Source organism: Bemisia tabaci, chromosome 3 (genome assembly GCF_918797505.1).
Source record: "Bemisia tabaci chromosome 3, PGI_BMITA_v3".
Classification (NCBI taxonomy): Eukaryota; Metazoa; Arthropoda; class Insecta; order Hemiptera; family Aleyrodidae; genus Bemisia; species Bemisia tabaci.
The window spans coordinates 14,273,476-14,293,006 of NC_092795.1; the positions used below are offsets into that span (position 1 = coordinate 14,273,476).

At 38.1% G+C, this 19,531-nt stretch overlaps 2 protein-coding genes across 8 annotated transcripts; both read left to right on the forward strand.

Moving 5' to 3' along the window:
- Positions 1 to 43: 43 nt before the first annotated feature.
- Positions 44 to 4,722, forward strand: LOC109033270 (protein D3). The gene is made up of 5 exons (XM_019045813.2): positions 44 to 387; positions 2,079 to 2,205; positions 2,344 to 2,484; positions 3,010 to 3,097; positions 4,385 to 4,722. Exons 1-5 carry the CDS (start codon positions 187 to 189, stop codon positions 4,482 to 4,484), a joined length of 657 nt encoding a protein of 218 aa, XP_018901358.1. The 5' UTR covers positions 44 to 186; the 3' UTR covers positions 4,485 to 4,722.
- Positions 4,556 to 18,509, forward strand: LOC109033271 (protein D3). 7 transcript variants are annotated; one of them, XM_019045816.2, is made up of 10 exons: positions 4,556 to 4,697; positions 5,843 to 5,998; positions 7,375 to 7,516; positions 8,414 to 8,551; positions 10,001 to 10,079; positions 12,066 to 12,949; positions 13,617 to 13,764; positions 14,905 to 15,045; positions 15,688 to 15,766; positions 17,172 to 18,509. In XM_019045816.2, the coding sequence occupies exons 2-6, from the start codon at positions 5,906 to 5,908 to the stop codon at positions 12,169 to 12,171; spliced, it is 558 nt and encodes a 185-aa protein (XP_018901361.2). In that variant the 5' UTR covers positions 4,556 to 4,697; positions 5,843 to 5,905; the 3' UTR covers positions 12,172 to 12,949; positions 13,617 to 13,764; positions 14,905 to 15,045; positions 15,688 to 15,766; positions 17,172 to 18,509. The 7 variants fall into 7 exon arrangements, with proteins under 7 accessions (XP_018901361.2, XP_072153980.1, XP_072153977.1 ...); XM_072297879.1 differs by having other exon boundaries at positions 4,559 to 4,697; positions 5,886 to 5,998; XM_072297876.1 differs by lacking the exon at positions 4,556 to 4,697 and having other exon boundaries at positions 5,113 to 5,998; positions 12,066 to 12,172; positions 12,816 to 12,949.
- Positions 18,510 to 19,531: the final 1,022 nt, after the last annotated feature.

Below are 19,531 nucleotides of genomic sequence, written 5' to 3' on the forward strand. Positions count from 1 at the left end.
CACAATCGTCAAATCAATCTCAATAATTGCTCTAATAATGGTTTCTAGCGACTGGATCAAATATGTAGGTCGCACCCACTTGTTAAGTTCATTTGTTGACTATTTGTTGTTTATTCTTGCAAAGACTGTTCCCCAAAAACATGAGTTATTTATATTTAACCACACATTTCAACGAACGAATTTGAAATGTTGAATCGGTTTTTGAACTTGCACCACCGGTCTGTTAATTTAAACCTTGCTGTCGTGTTAGCCGTATATCTAGTTCCACGTGTCTCATCTTCGTATCCTGATATTCTAAATGTTAGTGCGGAGCAAATTTTTAAGTTACTGAATGAAACGAGAATTTTAGGTGATGTTATACAGACGGCTCCGAAACACACTTGCAAGGTAAGTGGTGTACGGATTGGTTTTCCATTTAGCGTACCTTCCACACAAGAGTGGAACAAGAGGAGTCAACGCGGATCTGGGGGCGTGCCCCTCCTCCCCCAAAAGCTGCTTCATCTTATTCAGAAAGTGTAAAGGATTTTGAGAAACAAGTGCTTGGCATTTCCATCATCCATCATATTGCATTTTGATCAATTTTCGGTGAGGAAAGTTCAAAAGTGTTCATTAGTCGTCTCAATTCTCAAAATCTTCCTGGGAGCTCCCGGAGTCTTTCAGCTTATTTTAGCTTCACTCTGCGTGGATATTATTAAAACATATATTTGAATGTAGTATTGAAACCACAATTGTGGTACGATGCTCACGAGAGCTGAAATTCCTTGTGATGGTTTTCCATACTTTCTCAAAATCGGGCGAACTCATTTACTCTATATATTTAGATATATTTAGATACAGCACTATTGCTGCTCGTGGGAGCTCGTTTTGCCTACCTTGTCAGTTGAAGGACAACTCTTTCTATGCGTGTGGGAAAATTTATGTATGCGAATGAACTGCATTCCTAACCTAAAATTTAGGTCTTCTCGTTTTTTTCCCTCAAGAAAGCCGAAATAATTCATACACCATCCACTCTTTTCAAAGCTGTGTCTTGTGAATTTGAAGTTGTGGATGGCGGATGACAGATTACTTGAGAAAGTGCTAAATTGGGTTCTTCCTGGGAGTAGACGCAGAGAACGTCCAGCAAAATTGTGGATAGGTGGCATTCAAGATGAAATTACAAGATGCCATTTACCAGATGACCTCTGGATCTATAGACAAGAATGGCAATTAGGTGTTGCAGGGTGCCTGGGCGCGCTGTAAAAGCGCCTTGAATGTATGTATTTGTATATTACACAGCAGCTGCGCGAATACCAAGTGAAACTAAGAGATGCTTGAAATCAATTAAAAGAGTCAAAGCCTAAAGCCAGAAACACAGCATAATCAATTTCGTGTTCTTTCTCTTCTACTCATGCCTCATTATCCCCTCCCAAAATGATTGACTTGAACACAGAGCTTTCCTTAGCAGCACTGTAAACGTTGCTGTAACGCACCACTTTTACTTGGCTGCCGTTATCAACTAATTCTCACAACTTTATTACAAGCAGTGCGTATTTTGTGTCATACTTTTTTGGGAGACGACCGATCATCATTACTACACAAAATTATATTTCTCCACCCTTTCAAGACGATCCTGTGAAAATGTTGCAGAAACTTTGAAGATAAACAATTTTTGAAAGCATAAAATATCAGCGGAAAATTGGGAGCACCAAAATTGAGGCGCAAGTCTCTCTGGTTTTGCCATTTAGATCAATTTCTTCCATACCATCTAAATTACGTAGACCTCTCATAAATGTGCCCTTCTCATCAACATTTGATTTACATCCGTGAAGGAAAAGAATACATATATCTAAAATGTCTCTTAAACATGGATCATTGGACCCTTTTTCAAGGACCCTTTTTATGGGACTAATCTGTCAGCCTCCAAAGTATAGAGTTTTAGAACTTCAGTCAACTTCGTTGCTTCGAATTGTCAATGATATCTGAATGAATTGTGAGAAATTACAGAGGGCCTCAAGGTGCATGAAATAGACACCTTGTAATCTATAGGTTTGAAAGTATTTTTTTCGGCGACCACATTTCATCCTCCGATGTTTTTTCAGGTATTATATTTTGAGGACACTGCCGCAGAACTGGGAAACGTTCTTTTAGCAAAAGAAGTCAGTTATGCTCCTCGTTGGTGTCAGTGGACCGGCGATAACAGTAGCTACTACACATTCTTAGTGACGGGTATGCCTTTCATTAAAGACCGTTTTTTTGAGCACTAGAATCGATGATAACAGCTGTTTGTGAACATTCTTTTAAAAAAATAAACATCCGCAGTAATTGTCATGATTTCATGATTAATATTGCGCTTTGTGATTTCAGGCCCTGATGAGCCAAGTAGAGAACATCCCACGGAGAGGGAACACATTCACTGGCTTGTTGGAAATATAAATGGCGACAATATACTTCGTTCAAAAGAATACGTTTATGATTACATAGGACCTTACCCGAAGAAAGGGATAGGTATGAATTAGCCATTAATAAAATGAGCATCCTACACAAAGACAAAAATTATCCAAAATTACTTTTGGATAATTTTACCATTCATTATATGAGGAACCAAGTTTTGTTCCTCAAGAAGGAAGACCATGTAAAGTCTTAAATTACGAAAATTGATACCTTCATTTCTCATGAAATTATCAAAAAAATTTAGTAATTGTTGGTTCTTGATAATCTTAAGAATATTACTCGATTTTTTAACTCAAAGGTTCCTACTGGTAGGCGTACCTTTTCAACGGATTAATTTTTCTTCTTCTTTCCACTCGAGTCCTCCCCGTGCTCCATTCTGCTGTGATAGCGAAGATAGCAGTAAGTGAATGCTGGGATGAACCTCGAAACACATAAAGCATGCGCTAACCATGGCTCATACAGAAATGCGTACTTCCTGCTCCCTTCGCAATAGCGGCAGCATTAACGACGCTTATTTTTAATGATGAGCACTAGGTCAAGAATGATATACGATTCTAATATTTTTCTGTATTTTCACAGGAAATCGCAGACTGGTGTATTTAGTTTACAAGCAATCAAATGGAGAGTTAACATTTGATGAAAGAAGATTAAATGACAGCACGAGCACGTAAGTATCTATACTATAAGCTCCTAGACCTACTATATTTGCATATCTGGTAAGTCCCAGCTCCAGCGTTCTACTGGGCCGATTTTCATGATTTTTGCCGATATCAATAGGCAATTGTCTCTAAATGAGCCCGTTCTCTATAGAGTTTGAAAATGTGAACCAGATTTTTAATAATTTCATGGTAAAGTTGCGAATTCTCCCATTTAAACAATGTAAATTTTAAATTTTGTCACAGTTCGTTTTGAGCGTTCTACTGGGTCTATTGTCATGATATTTACGGTCATCGACAGGTGATTGTCCCTAGATGAGCCCGCTGTAATTAGATTTTGGAAATACTCAGGTTTTATTATTGAGAGTAGATCAGTAAGCTTACGATTGAGCAGAGGGGAGAGCTTCAGGAGCCGCCGCCCACGGCGCACTATGGTCCAAAACTCAAGAATAGGAAGAAGTAAGCCGGAGAAATGATTGATAGATAACGAAAGTTTCGGCACTGGTTTATGGCATGCTGCGGCGCGGCGCGGCACGGCGGCGTGCTGCCAGCTCGAAACGCACATTGGCGCCTCCTACAAACCTACAGGGATACTTCAAGCATTGCGCAATGCGTGAAGTATCCCCTTAGGTTTGTAGGCGAGAGTGCGTGTTTCGCGCTGGCAGCACGCCGTGTCGCAGAGCTCCCGGTGGGTTAGTGGTGAACGATTTATATACGATACCTGATGGCCTGCTGAACCTTCGTAATAACCGTCGAAAGACCCAAAAATCTTTTTGAAAATCCTTTTGCAATTAAATGCAATACAATTTTTATTTTTTAACTAAAATTGCAAGATTTTTACACCATTCGGGTTGTAAATGCAGAAGAAAACATTCAATAAAACTTATTCCACGCACAAGAGAGGTAGGAAATTTGGAGTACAAAAGAGCCTAGGATGTCTTATTAGAGCAGTGGGGTATTGATAAAGACTACCTCAAGATTTTAGGGCGACTTTGATTCGTTAGATTGCCAGAGACAAGCTTAAAACTAAATGTGATAATAGGGATATATTTGTCAGGCGTGCTCTTCCAACACCACTTCTTGGGTCCACCTGCTTGTTTCTTTTTGATTAGATAAACATGGTAAACTTTTTCATTAAATTTTGTTTGTATTCAATAGCTTAGCTTCACGCTTCTTAACCATCCTGCTTCTCTTCTTAAGTATCATACTAAAAAATAAGCATGTAAAGAATCCGCAAAATTTCAACTAAACTATCCCTATCCCATAATAGTTTCTGATTATTATATTTGTCTTTGCAGGGAAGGAAACCCACATCGAAGAAACTTCTCATGTCGAAAGTTCGCAAAAAAATACGATCTTGGCGACCCTGTGGCTGTGAATTTTGTATACGTAGAGTGAGGAGCACGTCACGTCGGGTGACGTCGGGTGTTTTTCTTTCATAGTCGTGGGGAGGAAAAGTTTCACTGCCAACGCACCTCATGCCACCTTATGGATCCAGAAGAGAGCTTATGGGGTGTTCAAGCAAGAAAGATCCAGAAATCGACCCCGCAAGAGCCTGTTTGGGCCTTAACGACAATAGATAGACGGTGATAATGTTGCAAATCGATAAAGGTAAATAAATATGCCTCGCACCAGAGTGACTGCAGAATTTTTTATTGGTCTTCCAAAAATGTTGGCGCATAAAGTTGAAACAGTGTCCTTACTTTTAGAGTATGAAATAATATTTATCATATATTAACAGGGACATAAACCCCTCTCCCGCCAATGATCCTTGCGTTGCAACCAAAAGTTTGAAATTTTGAAATTCCATCAAGTTAAGAATATGAAGTGTTTGCACTTACCCTTCATAAATTATGTAAAGACATTAATAGCCTGAATTGCTGAATGTCTTTACAATAGCTTCTGAATTTTTTTTTTTTTTTTTTTTTTTTTTTTTTTTTTTTTTTTTTTTTTTTAGGTTGGTTTCTCACAATCAACAAAAGAAATGTTTTTGGTGAGATTGATACAAGAACTTATGTGGGGTGATTTCTCTGACCGCACCAGAGATTGGCCTAGAGTTGTAGGAAGATGGGGGCTTCTGAAATTAAGACCATTTTCAATTCAGTAAAACAGCATCATGATGATCAGGCAAAATCCTGACATTATGAAAATGTTACAAAATGTACATGTTTTCCTTTTTTTAACTTGAAGGTCACGCTGACTTTATGCAATACTTCAATTCAAATACTTCAATACTCCTTAGAAAGCAACGATACGCTAAATAGTATTTCAGAACAATCCTAAATGAATAAACAACCTCTAAATATAATTAAATAAGAGAACCATCGGTAGATAGATTTCGGTCATATTCGAACCTTGGCGAAAATTCTTTTACGCGCCTTTAAGTTTTAGGTTACACAGAGATAATCTAAAATTGTATTTTTTAATGTAAGAGCTTTTTGAGTTTTATCATCTTGATTGAATAGTCAATAGATAAGAGACAAGCCTTCGCTATCAAAGGCTTTTAAGCGTAGAATTCAGGAAGAACCTCGTGTACTCCATTCGGTAGGCATTACGTAGAAAGAGTGAAGCTGCTTGTAAAAGACAGCACGATTGACCAAGGTTCCGTGAAAACATCCATACATAATGAAAAATGTATGAAATTGCATTGTTCGAAATGGCGTAGTGGATGTGCCTGGTTGCACTTTATTCATAGTTTTAACGATAATTTCATCTTAATCACAAAAATGGATTCTTTCCTGTCATCCATGATAAAGAACGTGGTCGTGTTAGTGGAATTATTTCTTGCTGCCAGCGCAGAAAAAGTGAAACTCAGCGAAATGTCAAGAGTCATGATAGAAATGGAGTTAAGGAAACACGGCATCATTCCTGACGTGGTAGGAGACATGGAATCACCCAATAATTTAATCAAGGTAAATTGCTTTCTGTATAGTTTAGTGCTTTATGCGTAAAATTCAAACGGCCGACTGTTGAAATTACCAACCGTCATTCGATGTAAAACTATTTTATCAGGTTTTTATACATAGCTGAGCAGGAAAATACTGAAAAATGGAGGACAGTTTTCGAATTTTTGAATAGTCAATGAAATATGTCAATGGTATATAGTCCAATGAAATTTTTTCAACAAATTTGAATTTTTTTTATTCTAAATCAATAGACTTACCTACTAAAAATAATGGTTCCTGATGATAATCGAATGTAAAAAGAATGTAAAAGTTAAGTTCTATACCCTTAGTTATATAAATTTAAGCCGAAATTTCAGCGCGATAGAGTGCTCTGCGACCCCTAGACGTCATCGAAATCTATCATTCCATAGATCATCAGGCAAATGACAACTTCTGGTCTCCTCCTCCCCTCTGTGTTGACAATATTTTACTGTGGGCTGATTGTTGAAGCTGGTAGACAAAGCGATGGACAAAAAAGACATAAGGAGTACATGGAGCGATTCTATTTGTTGAAATGGGTGGCTCTCATAGACTATGTGAGAAAATGATGGACTAACTAAGGGGTCCCTCGTGGGTTGCCGTTAGTTAGTCTTTTGCCCACCTCTTTTGTCCATTTTAACCGCACGCTTCTACCTATAAGACCCCTCCATATCCTTTTTTTCTTCTTTGTCTATCGATTTCAACAATCAGCCCGCTGAACGTCCACGTCGTCTTCTATCAAGAGGAACCAAATCGAGCACTCGTTTAGGATTTAGGCGACCATCCATTCGCCAACTTCCGCACTTTTCCGCATCAAACCAATTACTTGGCTTTGAAACCGTGCGCGCAATATTGCGCTGTCACCCCCAACCCCCATGATTTCACGCACTTTTTAATTTTTCATACGAACGCATTTTCTCCAGATTGCCGTTGATCTCAATCAAGAATCCATTTCGGTTCCCCTTTAAAGATTTCATCGGAACTCCTCTTCAACCTCCAAACCTCATTCCCACTCGACACTCGCCTAGATGATACTATTCCTCGCGATGGTGCTGTGAATCATCCGGTAATTTTCTTCGTTGCTTTCCTTCGATACTTCCTTCCACCATATCCTTGATGACTCCAAAATTGAAAATTTGCAGCCAAGTACGCAAAAAAAGTTGGGGTTGGGGGGGGGATTGTTTTTTTTTATTTTCTTTTACACATTTATAAAGCAAGAGGAAAAGAGGATATTCGGAGGATATTCTGCGAGTCAAAAAACACTGTTACCTTCCTAATGGACCATAATGTATCAAGTGAATGCATTCACGTCGTTTATTGTATTTTGTTGTTTTTTTTTTTTTTTTTTTTTTTTTCCTCTTCAGATTACTTACACAATTCCTAATAAAAACGAAACTAGGTTTGTAAGGTTTGGAAACGACCTACAGCCTACAGATTTATCAAACTGCCCCACAAATATCGAATGGCCGGGTTACCTTGAAGATGATTACACGCTTATGATGGTAGGTGCGTATGATGAATTATTATTTATCTTTCTCTTTTAAATGGACCGCGTTAAACAGAAAGGAACCAAGCCACATCAGCTATTGCCAAATTTAATCAGGCAATTTAATTTCTTCCATGAAAACGGTTGTGCGGCTTTTATTGCAAATTTCAGTGAATTTTCTCCATAGTACGAGGCAAATTCCTTACAATTTTCAAAGGAATCCGCACAAACGTTCTCTAGCAAAAAAAATAAATTGCCCCCTTAAGTTTGGCAATAGCTGATGTGGCTTGGTTCCTTTCTGTTAAACGCGGTCCAAATATACCTACCGCACAAATCAAGGTCTTAATATTCCACAGATCATATCATACTGAAGTGAAGTCAAAGGGTTTAAAACCATTCGAAAATGCAGGAGGAAGGTCCTCAGAAATATTTTGCAGGTACCTCATATACTCAGTTGTTTCAAGAGAAAACAATTTTAGGTAAAAATTTCCAGAGCAGAGAATATTTTGGAAAAGGCGAAAAATAATTTTAAGAAACTTCGGTCAATATACTGATAATTAGTGGAGAATGCTCATCATTCACAACAGTATTAAGTGACAAAACATTTACGACGTTCCGTAGGTAGTCAAGGTGCAGTATTTTTAGCTTCATCAGCGACATCCTTGTTAGAGGTAAATCACGAAAACATCTTTTTTGACAAGTAAAATTTGTAACTTCTCTCTTATTCGGCAAATTTTTGTATACGTATTCTTAGGTTGCTAAACATTGTTATACCTTCAAAATGTGCTTTGTAATTTTTTCTCCTTCTTTCTCTCCACCGTTAAACTCGATTTACTCGATTATTTATTTTATTTTTTGCTTGTTCCTACGATTTGTTCATGGTGTATGATCATATTAGTGTTTGTATTTTTTTGTAGATCCAGATTGTCCGTCTCGACTCAACTCATCTCAACGTGAAAAAATTCACTGGCTGATAGTGAATAATCCTGGACAGGTTCTTCGGAAGAAAGACACTCTTTTCGACTACATTGGTCCGCAGCCGTCCCAAGGAACAGGTAAGGCCTTTTCGCCACAATTTATTAACAACTCTTTTCCCCTTGTAAGGGAATCGAAAAATAGTATAAAGGGGCTACGAAGAAGAAGAGTCGTTGAAACATTTAAACTTGGATTGAGTCGCTATTTTAGAATTGGACTATTTCTGTCAAACGGAACTAAAGGCGCCAATTTGAGTTACTTTTGAGGAATTTAGAATACCGGGTAGCGCGTTCTGTCAAACGGAACTAAGCGCCATGGGAAAGCATTGCGAGTAAGGGACGGAATGAGCCCGACGCCCGGTTCCGTCGCCAATCCAAGCCCCCCCTCTACCCTCCTCCCCCTATGGCGCTTAGTTCCGTTTGACAGAAATACGTCCAATCAAGGTTTAAGCTTCTAAAAGCCAGACTGATAAAGCTCCATTTTAAATCCATTTATTTCAAGAAATATTACTCTTAATTTGAATTTGCTGATAAGTTGAAAATTTTCTAAAACATACTCTGATATTAAATCCAAAGTAGATACTTGAGTGTATTTGTAGCTTAAAGAGGAGGAAAATCTAAAATATTAATAAAAAGGAGGAACACGAGAGAAAAAATCTCTTGTAGAAGCTGTGTCCCAGTTACCATCGATTTTCTTGGATGATTTATTCCTGCACTCAGCTTGCTTAAAAAGGGAGAGAGGGGGAGAGAGGGGGAGAGAGGGGGAGAGAGGGGGAGAGAGAGAGAGAGAGACAAATCAGAAAGCCACAGACGCCCTCCTTATTAGGGTAATTTTCGGTTTTCCACACAAAAAAGTTGTTATTATTCTTACAAGGGTCGCTTCAGAGTTTTCGGAAAGTCCTTGGAGAATTCAGGAGAAACAACTTATTTACCAGATTTTTGATTAGGAGGAGGGGTAGCCCGGTAGCTCCCTTAAAAAGCACTTTCGGAAAAAAATGTATTCGGAGAAAATAGCCTCATTTTACTCTTGTAGTCTGGCGGTTTAATCTAAGATCACCCTGTAGAGTACTTGATTGTAGCCAGAAGCAGATTTCTGGTATTGTTAATCAAGCGTCAACTAGATCTCTTAGGCTTTGTTAAAATTGCCAGAAATACAGAAATATTTGTAGCTATACTACTTATATTGATAATGTTAGACAATTTAGCACCCATCACCATTCTTGTTTACCTTTGCACTTAAAACCTGTATGATCATAATCATAGGCAAAGTTGTCCAATTCCATCAGAGTTCTGGGCTCTCTAAATTGGACTGTATTTTGCAATTTGGACCTATAAATTCTGGCTCATCTGAAAAAACACTTATGTGCATGGGGAAATTAATGGCACATACGGTGTTGTTAAACCGGGCTGGAATTCATAGGTCCAAATTGCAAAATCCAGTCCAATTGATCCTATCTCTTTCTTTACTACCTCTATCTTTTCCTGACAAGAACGCGTTGGATGAAATATTTCGTGCGTGTGTCGTTTCAGGATACCACAGATATGTATTCCTGGTTTACGGGCAACCTAGAGCGGACATGACTTTTGATGAGACACGATTACACAACGAGTGAGTAAGCTACACATATGTTTACAGAGACTCGGGCACTAAAGGTCATTGAGAATACATGACTTGGACAGTGGCGATTCCAGCAAGTTGGCAACACGGTTTATTCCATTCAAATCCATTGAATTCATCGATTCTAGTCGAGACAGGCTGCTTCACCTAGAGTCGATTGTTTAACATACGTTTAAATGGACAAAAAACAGTATTGCCAGCTTTTAAAATTTATCACTGAACTTGAACTTGGACACAGAGGAAAATTGGATTCATTATCACCAGAAACCTTTTATCCAGGCAATTTCCTGTTCCTCTGAGGGAGGTCCTTCTTACATCAAGAAAGTTACCTATTACCCCAATTAAATTGTTAGTTATGTCAAAATCTTTGTCGTAATGATATTCTGGTTTTGATTTAATCGTTACTGCTTCATACCACCTACTGGGAGCAAATCGACGGTGAAATCCCCAAACCCCGTATCTCATTTGCGGTGCACTGAAAAATATCCCCTCCAATTTTATTTGCTTTGAAGAGAACAAATCAACATCAGTCCTTGAAGTTTCTCAGGATTTGCTTCGCACCAAGAAGAAAAATAACGGAAATCTTTGGTGATGTTGAGTATATAGTTGTTTGTTTAATAAATTAAGTATGCCAGGTAGGGCCGGATTCACCTACATGCCGCCCATGGGCCGCCTATATTTTGCCGCCCCCTTCTCATTCGTTTTGAAACTTGATAAAAACCATCAAATGAACGTGCCAGTGGGGGAGGGGTGCATAAGACGCATCAACTCGTGTTGAACACATTTTCTGGGAAAGCCCTGTCAACACTTCTAGCAAAAGTTCACGAAACTCTGCGCGGAAGTTAAGTTCCATAAACCTATCTCTGTCTGGACAAGGCCTTCCATTCATAAGGAATGAACGAAAAAATTATGAAAGAACAAACATAAAGTTGTTTCAATTATTTTAACTTCCGCCGCCGCGCCGCGCAGACCGCATCGTGTTGGACGCAATGCGTGACGTATTCACACAGTCTTGTTGGCGCTATGCGTTTCACGCTGACCGCACTGTGTTTGGCGCAATGCGTGAAGTATTCATGCATTCTTGTAGGCGCTATCCGTTTCACGCTGACCGCAATTACCGCACTGTGTTTGATGCAATGCGTGAAGTATTCGTGCAGTCTTGTATGCGTTAATATGTGTTACATGCCGATTGCCGCACCGAGGGCTTCTCCTTTTCATCTCATGTCCTCATTATCATTTGTCTCTGAGTCTTTCTAGTCCAAATTGCGTGTTTGGTTTCTCTCGTAACTCGACCTATTGAGGGTATTGTCTCTTGTATCACTAAGAGACGACAAAATTAGAAATTACTATACTCTCAGGAAATGAGAGATTTTGTCGCCTTTTCTCGTTTGTAATTTTGTTTTTATAAATCCAATTTTTTTTATACCTACACTTTAAAAAATTGCAAATTTTTGCCGCCCCTTAGATTTGCCGCCATGAGCCGCGGCCCATGTGGCCACCCCCTTAATCCGGCCCTGATGCCAGGAAGTCTACAACGTCACCAACCGAGATATGTTTTATGATATTCAAACCGAAATGCGATCAAATAATTTTGCTGGTTGATTACCAATTAACTAATTCAAGATTGAAAAATGTAAATTTCGATTCTAGAGCAAAATCTGGAAATACCATATATTCATGGAAAGAAGTGCTCATTTTTTAAAACGAATTCATGATAGCGAAAATATCAGCGCCGTTCTCTCATCGATGGTACTCAGTTAGAATTTTTCAATGTATGTGCTTACACATATATTGACCGATATTTTTGTGTGAGAGGAAGTCCTCGCTGAAGTCCGGAAATCGGCTTCATAACACAAAAAATAAGGACGGCATTCTTGAATATAGTGAATTCTATGATATTTAACCAAATTTTCAATGTGGAAAGGTCGTTTATGCTTAATGTCATCCAATGATAAATATTGTATCAATTTTTTTCAGCTTAGAGGACGTCAGGAGAAATAATTTCTCGTGTCGTGAATTTGCGAAGAAGTACAACTTTAGCAAGCCAGTGGCAGTTAATTTCTTCTACGCTCGGACACTTTGAGGTATATCGAATCACTTTCAGTTCCCCGGACTTGGCTGGAAATAAGAAAGTTTACGTCGAAACTTGTATTGCACATTCTGAGATATCACGTAAATTCATCTGAAACAGTTAGCGAATTTCCTTAGAGTTTTTTGAAAATCAACTCAATTTTTTTTGTCTTTAATACCTGTGGCCACTGAGAGCTTGCAAGGAATTTTTTGAATTACATTTGATCTCTGTTTCTCAATGTATGTACAAAGTTGAATTGGTATCAGAAAAATAAAGTTCCGAAACTAAAAATCATATGAGTTTTATCAGAGTCTCGATCGAATTATCAACTAATGAGAGACACGCTTGTATTACCAAGCTTACGTACGTAGGGCTCGGTAAGACATGCGTATTTTATAGTGAAAAACTTTAAGTTGAAGGCGTAGACCTTTCAAACATGTCTATTAAAACAGCACAATCCTACAAAAATACACGTAAATATACATATTGTTTCAAAAACGATTCTTCAAAATAAGGTGATTTTAAAGTGATCACATGCCGCTTTGCTTTTACATTTTTGTACAATAAAGTTTTAAATACATTTTAATCTACATCGTAAAATATGAATTATTTCTTGCGATGCATGATGCAAAATGTAGCTGCTTGTTTCGTTGTAGAGGTTATGTGTAATTTTGCCATAGGAGGTAAAATTGAGGATCTATCAGCTACCGTGATAGAGACGGAGTTAAGAAAACAGGGCATCATTCCCGACGTCATAGGAGAAAAGGACTCCCCCAATCATGTGATTAAGGTAAATCATTTCCTAATTAAATTTGTCCCTGAGTTGGAAGGTGCACCAATGTAAGATCGAATGCAGCAATACAGCGATTATTCTCTATAGACAGTCATTCCCACGTCAATTTTGTCTCCCTTTCTCTCCACTTTTTTAAGAGGTCAAATGTGCGCAAAAAGTAAAACGCAGCAGCTTTTGAATTGTATGAGCTGTCGGGAAATGGACAGATTCTGTATTAGTTTTCAGTTTTGCCTTTTGCATTACCCGCGGAAATGTTTAAAGTTTCGCACCATACTGGTGCCGTTTCATCGTATAAGGGCCTTTTTAAATCAATAATTTATACAATGACACGTTGGAATGTTTGTGCATTACAAAACATTATGTTCCGAAACAGTTCACATCCATTTGTGAACTCTCTTACCCGTGTAAATACGTGAGGGTTGAATAATGGCATGGTGGCATAGTGACTGGTTTATTTATATACATTCTGCTTTACATAGGGGATTTTATGGATGAAAGCTACTGTGAGGACTCAGTCCTAAGCCAGAAATCTTGCTCCATACGATCGATACATGCAATAAGTATTGATATTTACCACATGCCTTACATTTCATCCTATCAATTTCCCACTTTCTATTCTCAACACTCAACAGTTCAATTGCAACTATTCATTTCGTTCCTCTAGATTGCATACACTTACCCCCATAGTAATTTGGAAGACGCAAGAGTTGTTAATTTCGGAAACACCCTAAAGCCTTCACATCTTTACGAATATCCAAAACAAATTGAGTGGCCAGGATATTCTGAAAAGTATTATTCGCTCATGATGGTAGGTCAGTATAAAATCCATTAGTTCTTGGTCATCTTGTGTCATAATTACATATGAGGGTACACGAGAAGAGTATTTTACAAAAGAATATTATAGGCTTTAAGTACCGCAGAGCCAAAGCTGTGTGGATTTCTAATCAGCTTTGTTCGGGCTAAAAAATCGCCAAATTGCGCTGCAAGTTCGCTTCCTTTATGAGAACATAAATAAACTGAACCGCTCGCCAATTTTTCTTCAGGACACTAAAGAGCATTTTTCATCATTTTTCACCGATTTTTCCTGGACCGAAAATGGAAATGTTGCATGTGTGAGGAATTTGCGATTTGACCGTTGATTCTATGTAAAAGTTTGCGAGAAACACGATGGTGCCACCGCTTTTCTCTGAAATCATCTCCCAAGCTCAAAAAAAGCTCTCAAAGTGAAGCCAAAATGGAGGGGATGTCCCACCCTACCCTGAGAGTCCACCTCTACATCAAGACAAACTCTCCATGCAAAGATAGGGAGCAAATACATTAGCAGTGATGCCGTGTGTTATCAGTTTTGGAGTCCCCAAATAAAGTGGCAACCCTGCTAATGTATTTGCTCCCTATCTTTGCATGGAGAGTTTGTTTTGATGTAGAAGTGGACTCTCAGGGTAGGGTGGGATATCCCCTCCATTTTGGCTGCACTTTGAGAGCTTTTTTGAGCTTGGGAGATGATTTCGGAGAAAACCAGTGGCACCATCGTGTTTCTCGCGAACTTTTACAAAAGAATCAACAGTGAAATCGCAAATTCCTCACACATGCAACATCTCCATTTTCCTTCCGTTGACCATTGGACTAAATTCACTTTCTGCATTGTCAGTCACGTATATTGAACATTATCTCAAGGCCACGGACTTTGTTAAATATTATTCAATTGATGGGAAAAAGCCAGTTTCTTCAACTCATGGACGTCATAAAACTTTCAGAGGCTTTTGGTCAGAATTCTTATACAGGTGTAATGCTTTCATAGCGGGGGATAAATAAAGTTTAGACAATTTTCACTTTTCAAGTATACCTACCAGAGTAAAAATTGTGAACCATTGCGATTACCACCGAATTTGATTTATTGCTTTCTGTTGCGTGGTATTGCGTCTGTTTGAACACTCGTGTTTCATATTCTTTAGATGTAGACGCTCCATCCCGATTAAACCCATCTCAACGGGAGAAAATCCATTGGCTGATAGTAAACATACCAGGGCCGAAAGTCGTGTACGATAAAGACATTCTTTTCAACTACATTGGTCCCCGGCCGACGCAAGGAACAGGTACAAAAGTTTGCGTCCTCTTTTCTTCTTCTTTGAATGAAAGTCAACAGAAAAAGCTTAAGTACACATCGAGTTTAATAAACTCAAATGTCCTTTATATTTGAATGCAGGAACTAAAAAAGCCGCGATTTTAAGAGTCTCACGATTTTGCTGGTCATTTTAAAGCTAAGCAGTTCCAAAGTATTTAATTTCCAAATAAAAAATTATATAAAATTTAAATACGTGAAGAATCTTTTCCCCATTTTAGTTATAAAAAGAAGGCGAAGGAATTACACATATTTGGACCGCGTTAAACAGAAAGGAACCAAGCCACATCAGCTATTGCCAAATTTAATCAGGCAATTTTATTTTTTACATGAAAACGGTTGTGCAGATTTTTGTGCAAATTTCAGTGAATTTTCTCCATAGTACAAAGCAAATTCCTTAAAATTTTCAAAGGAATCTGCATAGACGTTCTCTCGTAAAAAATTGTAATTTCCCTGTTAAATTTGGCAATAGCTGATGTGGCTTGGTTCCTTTCTGTTAAACTCGGTCCATTTGTTCATCAAATACTTTTTTAAAAAATTATTCTCTCAGCTCCTTTTCACTACTCTCGGAAAACTTCTTACTATTTCCTTGAAAAATGGGTGTATTTTGTTTCAGGGTTTCACAGATACGTTTTTTTGGTTTACGAACAGCCAAGAGGAAAAATGACTTTCATCGAGCCACGGCTGTACACAAAGTGAGTTATAGATTAAACATAATTAGAAATACTTGGTTTCAGGGTCATTAGAATTTATCTTTCATATATCTTCATTATTACCTACATTTTACAATCATATGAACACGGAACAAAATTGAGTGCATTTTATCGAATAAGTCCACTGATTTTTTAACGTTTAAGAGACGGACATGAGAGTTGCACTTTTTTTGTACCTACTCATTAGAAAGGGTTGAAATGCGCTATGTACTCAAAAATTTACAGGTATTTGTTTTTCAAAATTCAATATGAACTTCAGGAAAATTTATCTTAAACCAATTGCATACACTTAAATGTATCTCTTAGTATTTCTCATACTTTAGGGGAAAACATGTAAATCTCAGACAGGGCCGGATTCACCTATACTTGCCGCCCATGGGCCGCCTATATTTGGCCGCCCCCTTCTCATTTGTTTTGAAACTCGATAAAAACCATCAAATGAACGTGCCAGCGGGGGAGGGGTGCATAAGACGCATTTACTCGTGTTGAACACATTGATTGAGAAAGCCCTGTCAACACTTCTAGCAAAAGTTCTCGAAACTCTGCGCGGAAGTTAAGTTCCATAAACCTATCTCTGTGTGGACAAGGCCTTCCATTCATAAGAAATGAACGAAAAAATTATGAAAGAACAAACATAAATGTGGTTCAATGATTTTAACTTCCGCCGCCGCGCCGCGTAGACCGCACCGGACGGACCGTTGGACGCAATGCGTGAAGTATTCACACAGTCTTGTTGGCGCTATGCGTTTCATGCTGACCGCACTGTGTTTGGCTCAATGCGTGAAGTATTCATGCATTCTTGTAGGCGCTATCCGTTTCACGCTGACCGCAATGACTGCACTGTGTTGGACGCAATGCGTAAAGTATTCGTGCAGTCTTGTAGGCGTTAATATATGTTACATGCCGATCGCCGCGCCGAGGCGCGAGGGCTTCTCCTTTTCATCTCAAGTCCTCGTTATCATTTGTCTCTGAGTCGCGCCGTTCTAGGCCAAATTGCGTGTTTGGTTTCTCTCGTAACTCGGCTTATTGAGGGTGCCGTCTCTTGTATCACTAGGAGACGACAAAATTAGAAATTACTATACTCTCAGGAAATGAGAGATTTTGTCGCCTTTTCTCGTTTGTAATTTTTTTTTTATAAATCCGATTTTTTTTATACCTACACTTAAAAAATTGCAAATTTTTGCCGCCCCTTAGATTTGCCGCCATGAGCCGCGGCCCATGTTGCCACCCCCTTAGTCCGGCCCTGATCTCAGATAAGCTACTGCCGAAGTAATGTCCTTACTAATTAAATCAGAGCAGTGTAGGAATACGGTGTTATCATACTCTCAAAATCGATCATACTAATACTTGATGACGTCCAAATAATTAAGTCGTTTTAATTTTTCAGCTTACTCGACGTCCGACGTGATAATTTCTCGTGTAGTAATTTTGCGAAGAATTACAATTTTAGCAGGCCTGTGGCTGTTAATTTCTTTTTTTCCCGGATACTTTGAGGTAGAAAAGGGATATCGAATCACCGACTTATAGCCCCCTGGTCGTCTGCCAAATTCGCAGAAAGAGAGGGAATTTTCATGCCTGGTTTTCAATTACAAAATCTCGCATTTCTCATCCTTTCGCGGTCAACAATACATTGTAAAAACTTAAAAAAGAGCACCACACCTTATGCTAAATAAGTTGGTCGATCTATGAAGTACAATGGAGTAATAAAAGAAAATAGCGGTAATTACATCCCTGGCCATGTAGCTGGTACGATCTCTCCGATAGTTGCAATCATACATCGATGGATGGCGCACGTCAAACGTGTGGTTAACACTAGACGTTTAAAACTGGTGACTAAAGTTCCTGCGGATCTCAGCCATTCATGACCTTGTGCAGATAAGTTCAATCGCAAAGAACGATCTAATTTCAAATAACGAATATGATAATGCAAATACTTTCAGTAAAAATACCATTCGAAACTACAAAGTTTTTTGGGTTTTTTCTTAAAACTTTCTTTCACACAATTTCTCAAATTTTTCTACTGCACTATACTAGCCATAGCGAGGTACGAAATGAGCGAATTATATTTCAAGTTCTAGAGAAGAAACGATTAAATTATAATCTTCAGAAAATAATCAGTGGAAAATATGGAAATTATATTGAAATTTTTGAGGAGTTTTTGTACGTGGGTAACAAGCTCCTCTGATCTACGTCTTTGCGAGGATTTTAAGGGTGGTTTCAAAATAACTGGAATAGTTTTGTCACCCTAACAGACAAAACATTTTTGGTCATATTTTTAGTAGAAATGATAGTCACTCGAATTTTTTCGCATTAATCTTCAAAGGGTTATGTATTATAACACTTTCTAATGACTTATTGCTCTACTTCTCAATTAAAATTATGTAAATTCCGAAAATGTGCTATTCTGTTACGCGGTAAAAAATTCAGCGTAAAAGACAACACATTTTCGGCCATTTATACATTAAAATTGAAAAGTAGAGCGATAAATCTTTGAAAAGCGTTATAACGCGTAACCCTGTGCAGATTGATGCAAGAGATTATCATTACTACTAAAAATTTGACCGAAAAATGTGTTGTCTGTTACGGCGACAAAACTGTTCCAGTTATCGTGAAACCAGCCTTAAACCCTTGAAAGTTCAATTTGTAAACATAACACCACTGCACATACCAATCAAGGATCCACTTGTTATGCAATTCCAGAATTAATAAAGACACTTACATCTCACCCCTTTTCCTGCTCACTTATCTCCTCGTTCCTCTTTAGTCATGTTCAAGAAAAGTGTAAAAAAAATCTATAAATTTAAAGAATCCTGCATGTTAAATTCACAGCTTAATTTAGGTTGAGCAGGCACCGACTATTTTTAATGATGCAGGGTAGCATAGCATCGTAAAACGGAGTAAAAAAAAGTTAAGTAAAATGAATAAATCAATGGAAAAAAGAGGCTCAGCTCACCTGAGATGTTACGCTTGTAGACAAAAGCTTCTTTCTTACCGTAACTGCAGACACATTTTTGCAATGGGTCCGACTGATTCAATAGTTCCTACAATTGAAAAATTTACAAAAATTTTGTTCCGACTTTCAGGACATCATGTGCACATGGCATTCAATACTCGCAAAATTTATTTAAGACCGTATCCATAAGCTTTTATTCAGTATCAACGGTCCGTGTCAAATTACGCGTCGCACCACTATTGGGGAATTGGGAATCCAGCACCAGCTGTGCCTCCGCTTACCAATTTATAGGCCCCTTCAAAAAGTATAGATACCACTTCTGCTTCTTTCACTAACAGCAGTATCACTATAGGCGCGCTTGTTTCAGTTCATTAGTAGTATCAATGTAGAAACCAAAAATAAACTTAAATATCGAGTGCGGTGTTTAAATGTTCTTGCTTTTACTTTATTTCTGACGGGAGATGAACTCAATTTACTGTAAAAAATGTTTACTTAATGTTTTCATCATAAATATTAATCATATCAAGGAAAATATCAAGGAATGCAGAAAGACAGTGTTACGATAAAATATTAAATTATTAAAAGAAGCCTCTTCCGTCTGAGTACTCCATATTAGAAACCCATAATTCTATTTTCTAGGATAAAAATAAGTATTTATTGTACTATTTTCTCTTACATCTAAAAGTACAATAACTTTTTTGATTCGGCCGGGTTCTGGTAAAACTGCATAAAAATATTTCAGAGACTTCCTTGAAAGAAAGAGATTTGTGTCATTGTATTTTTACCCTAATTGA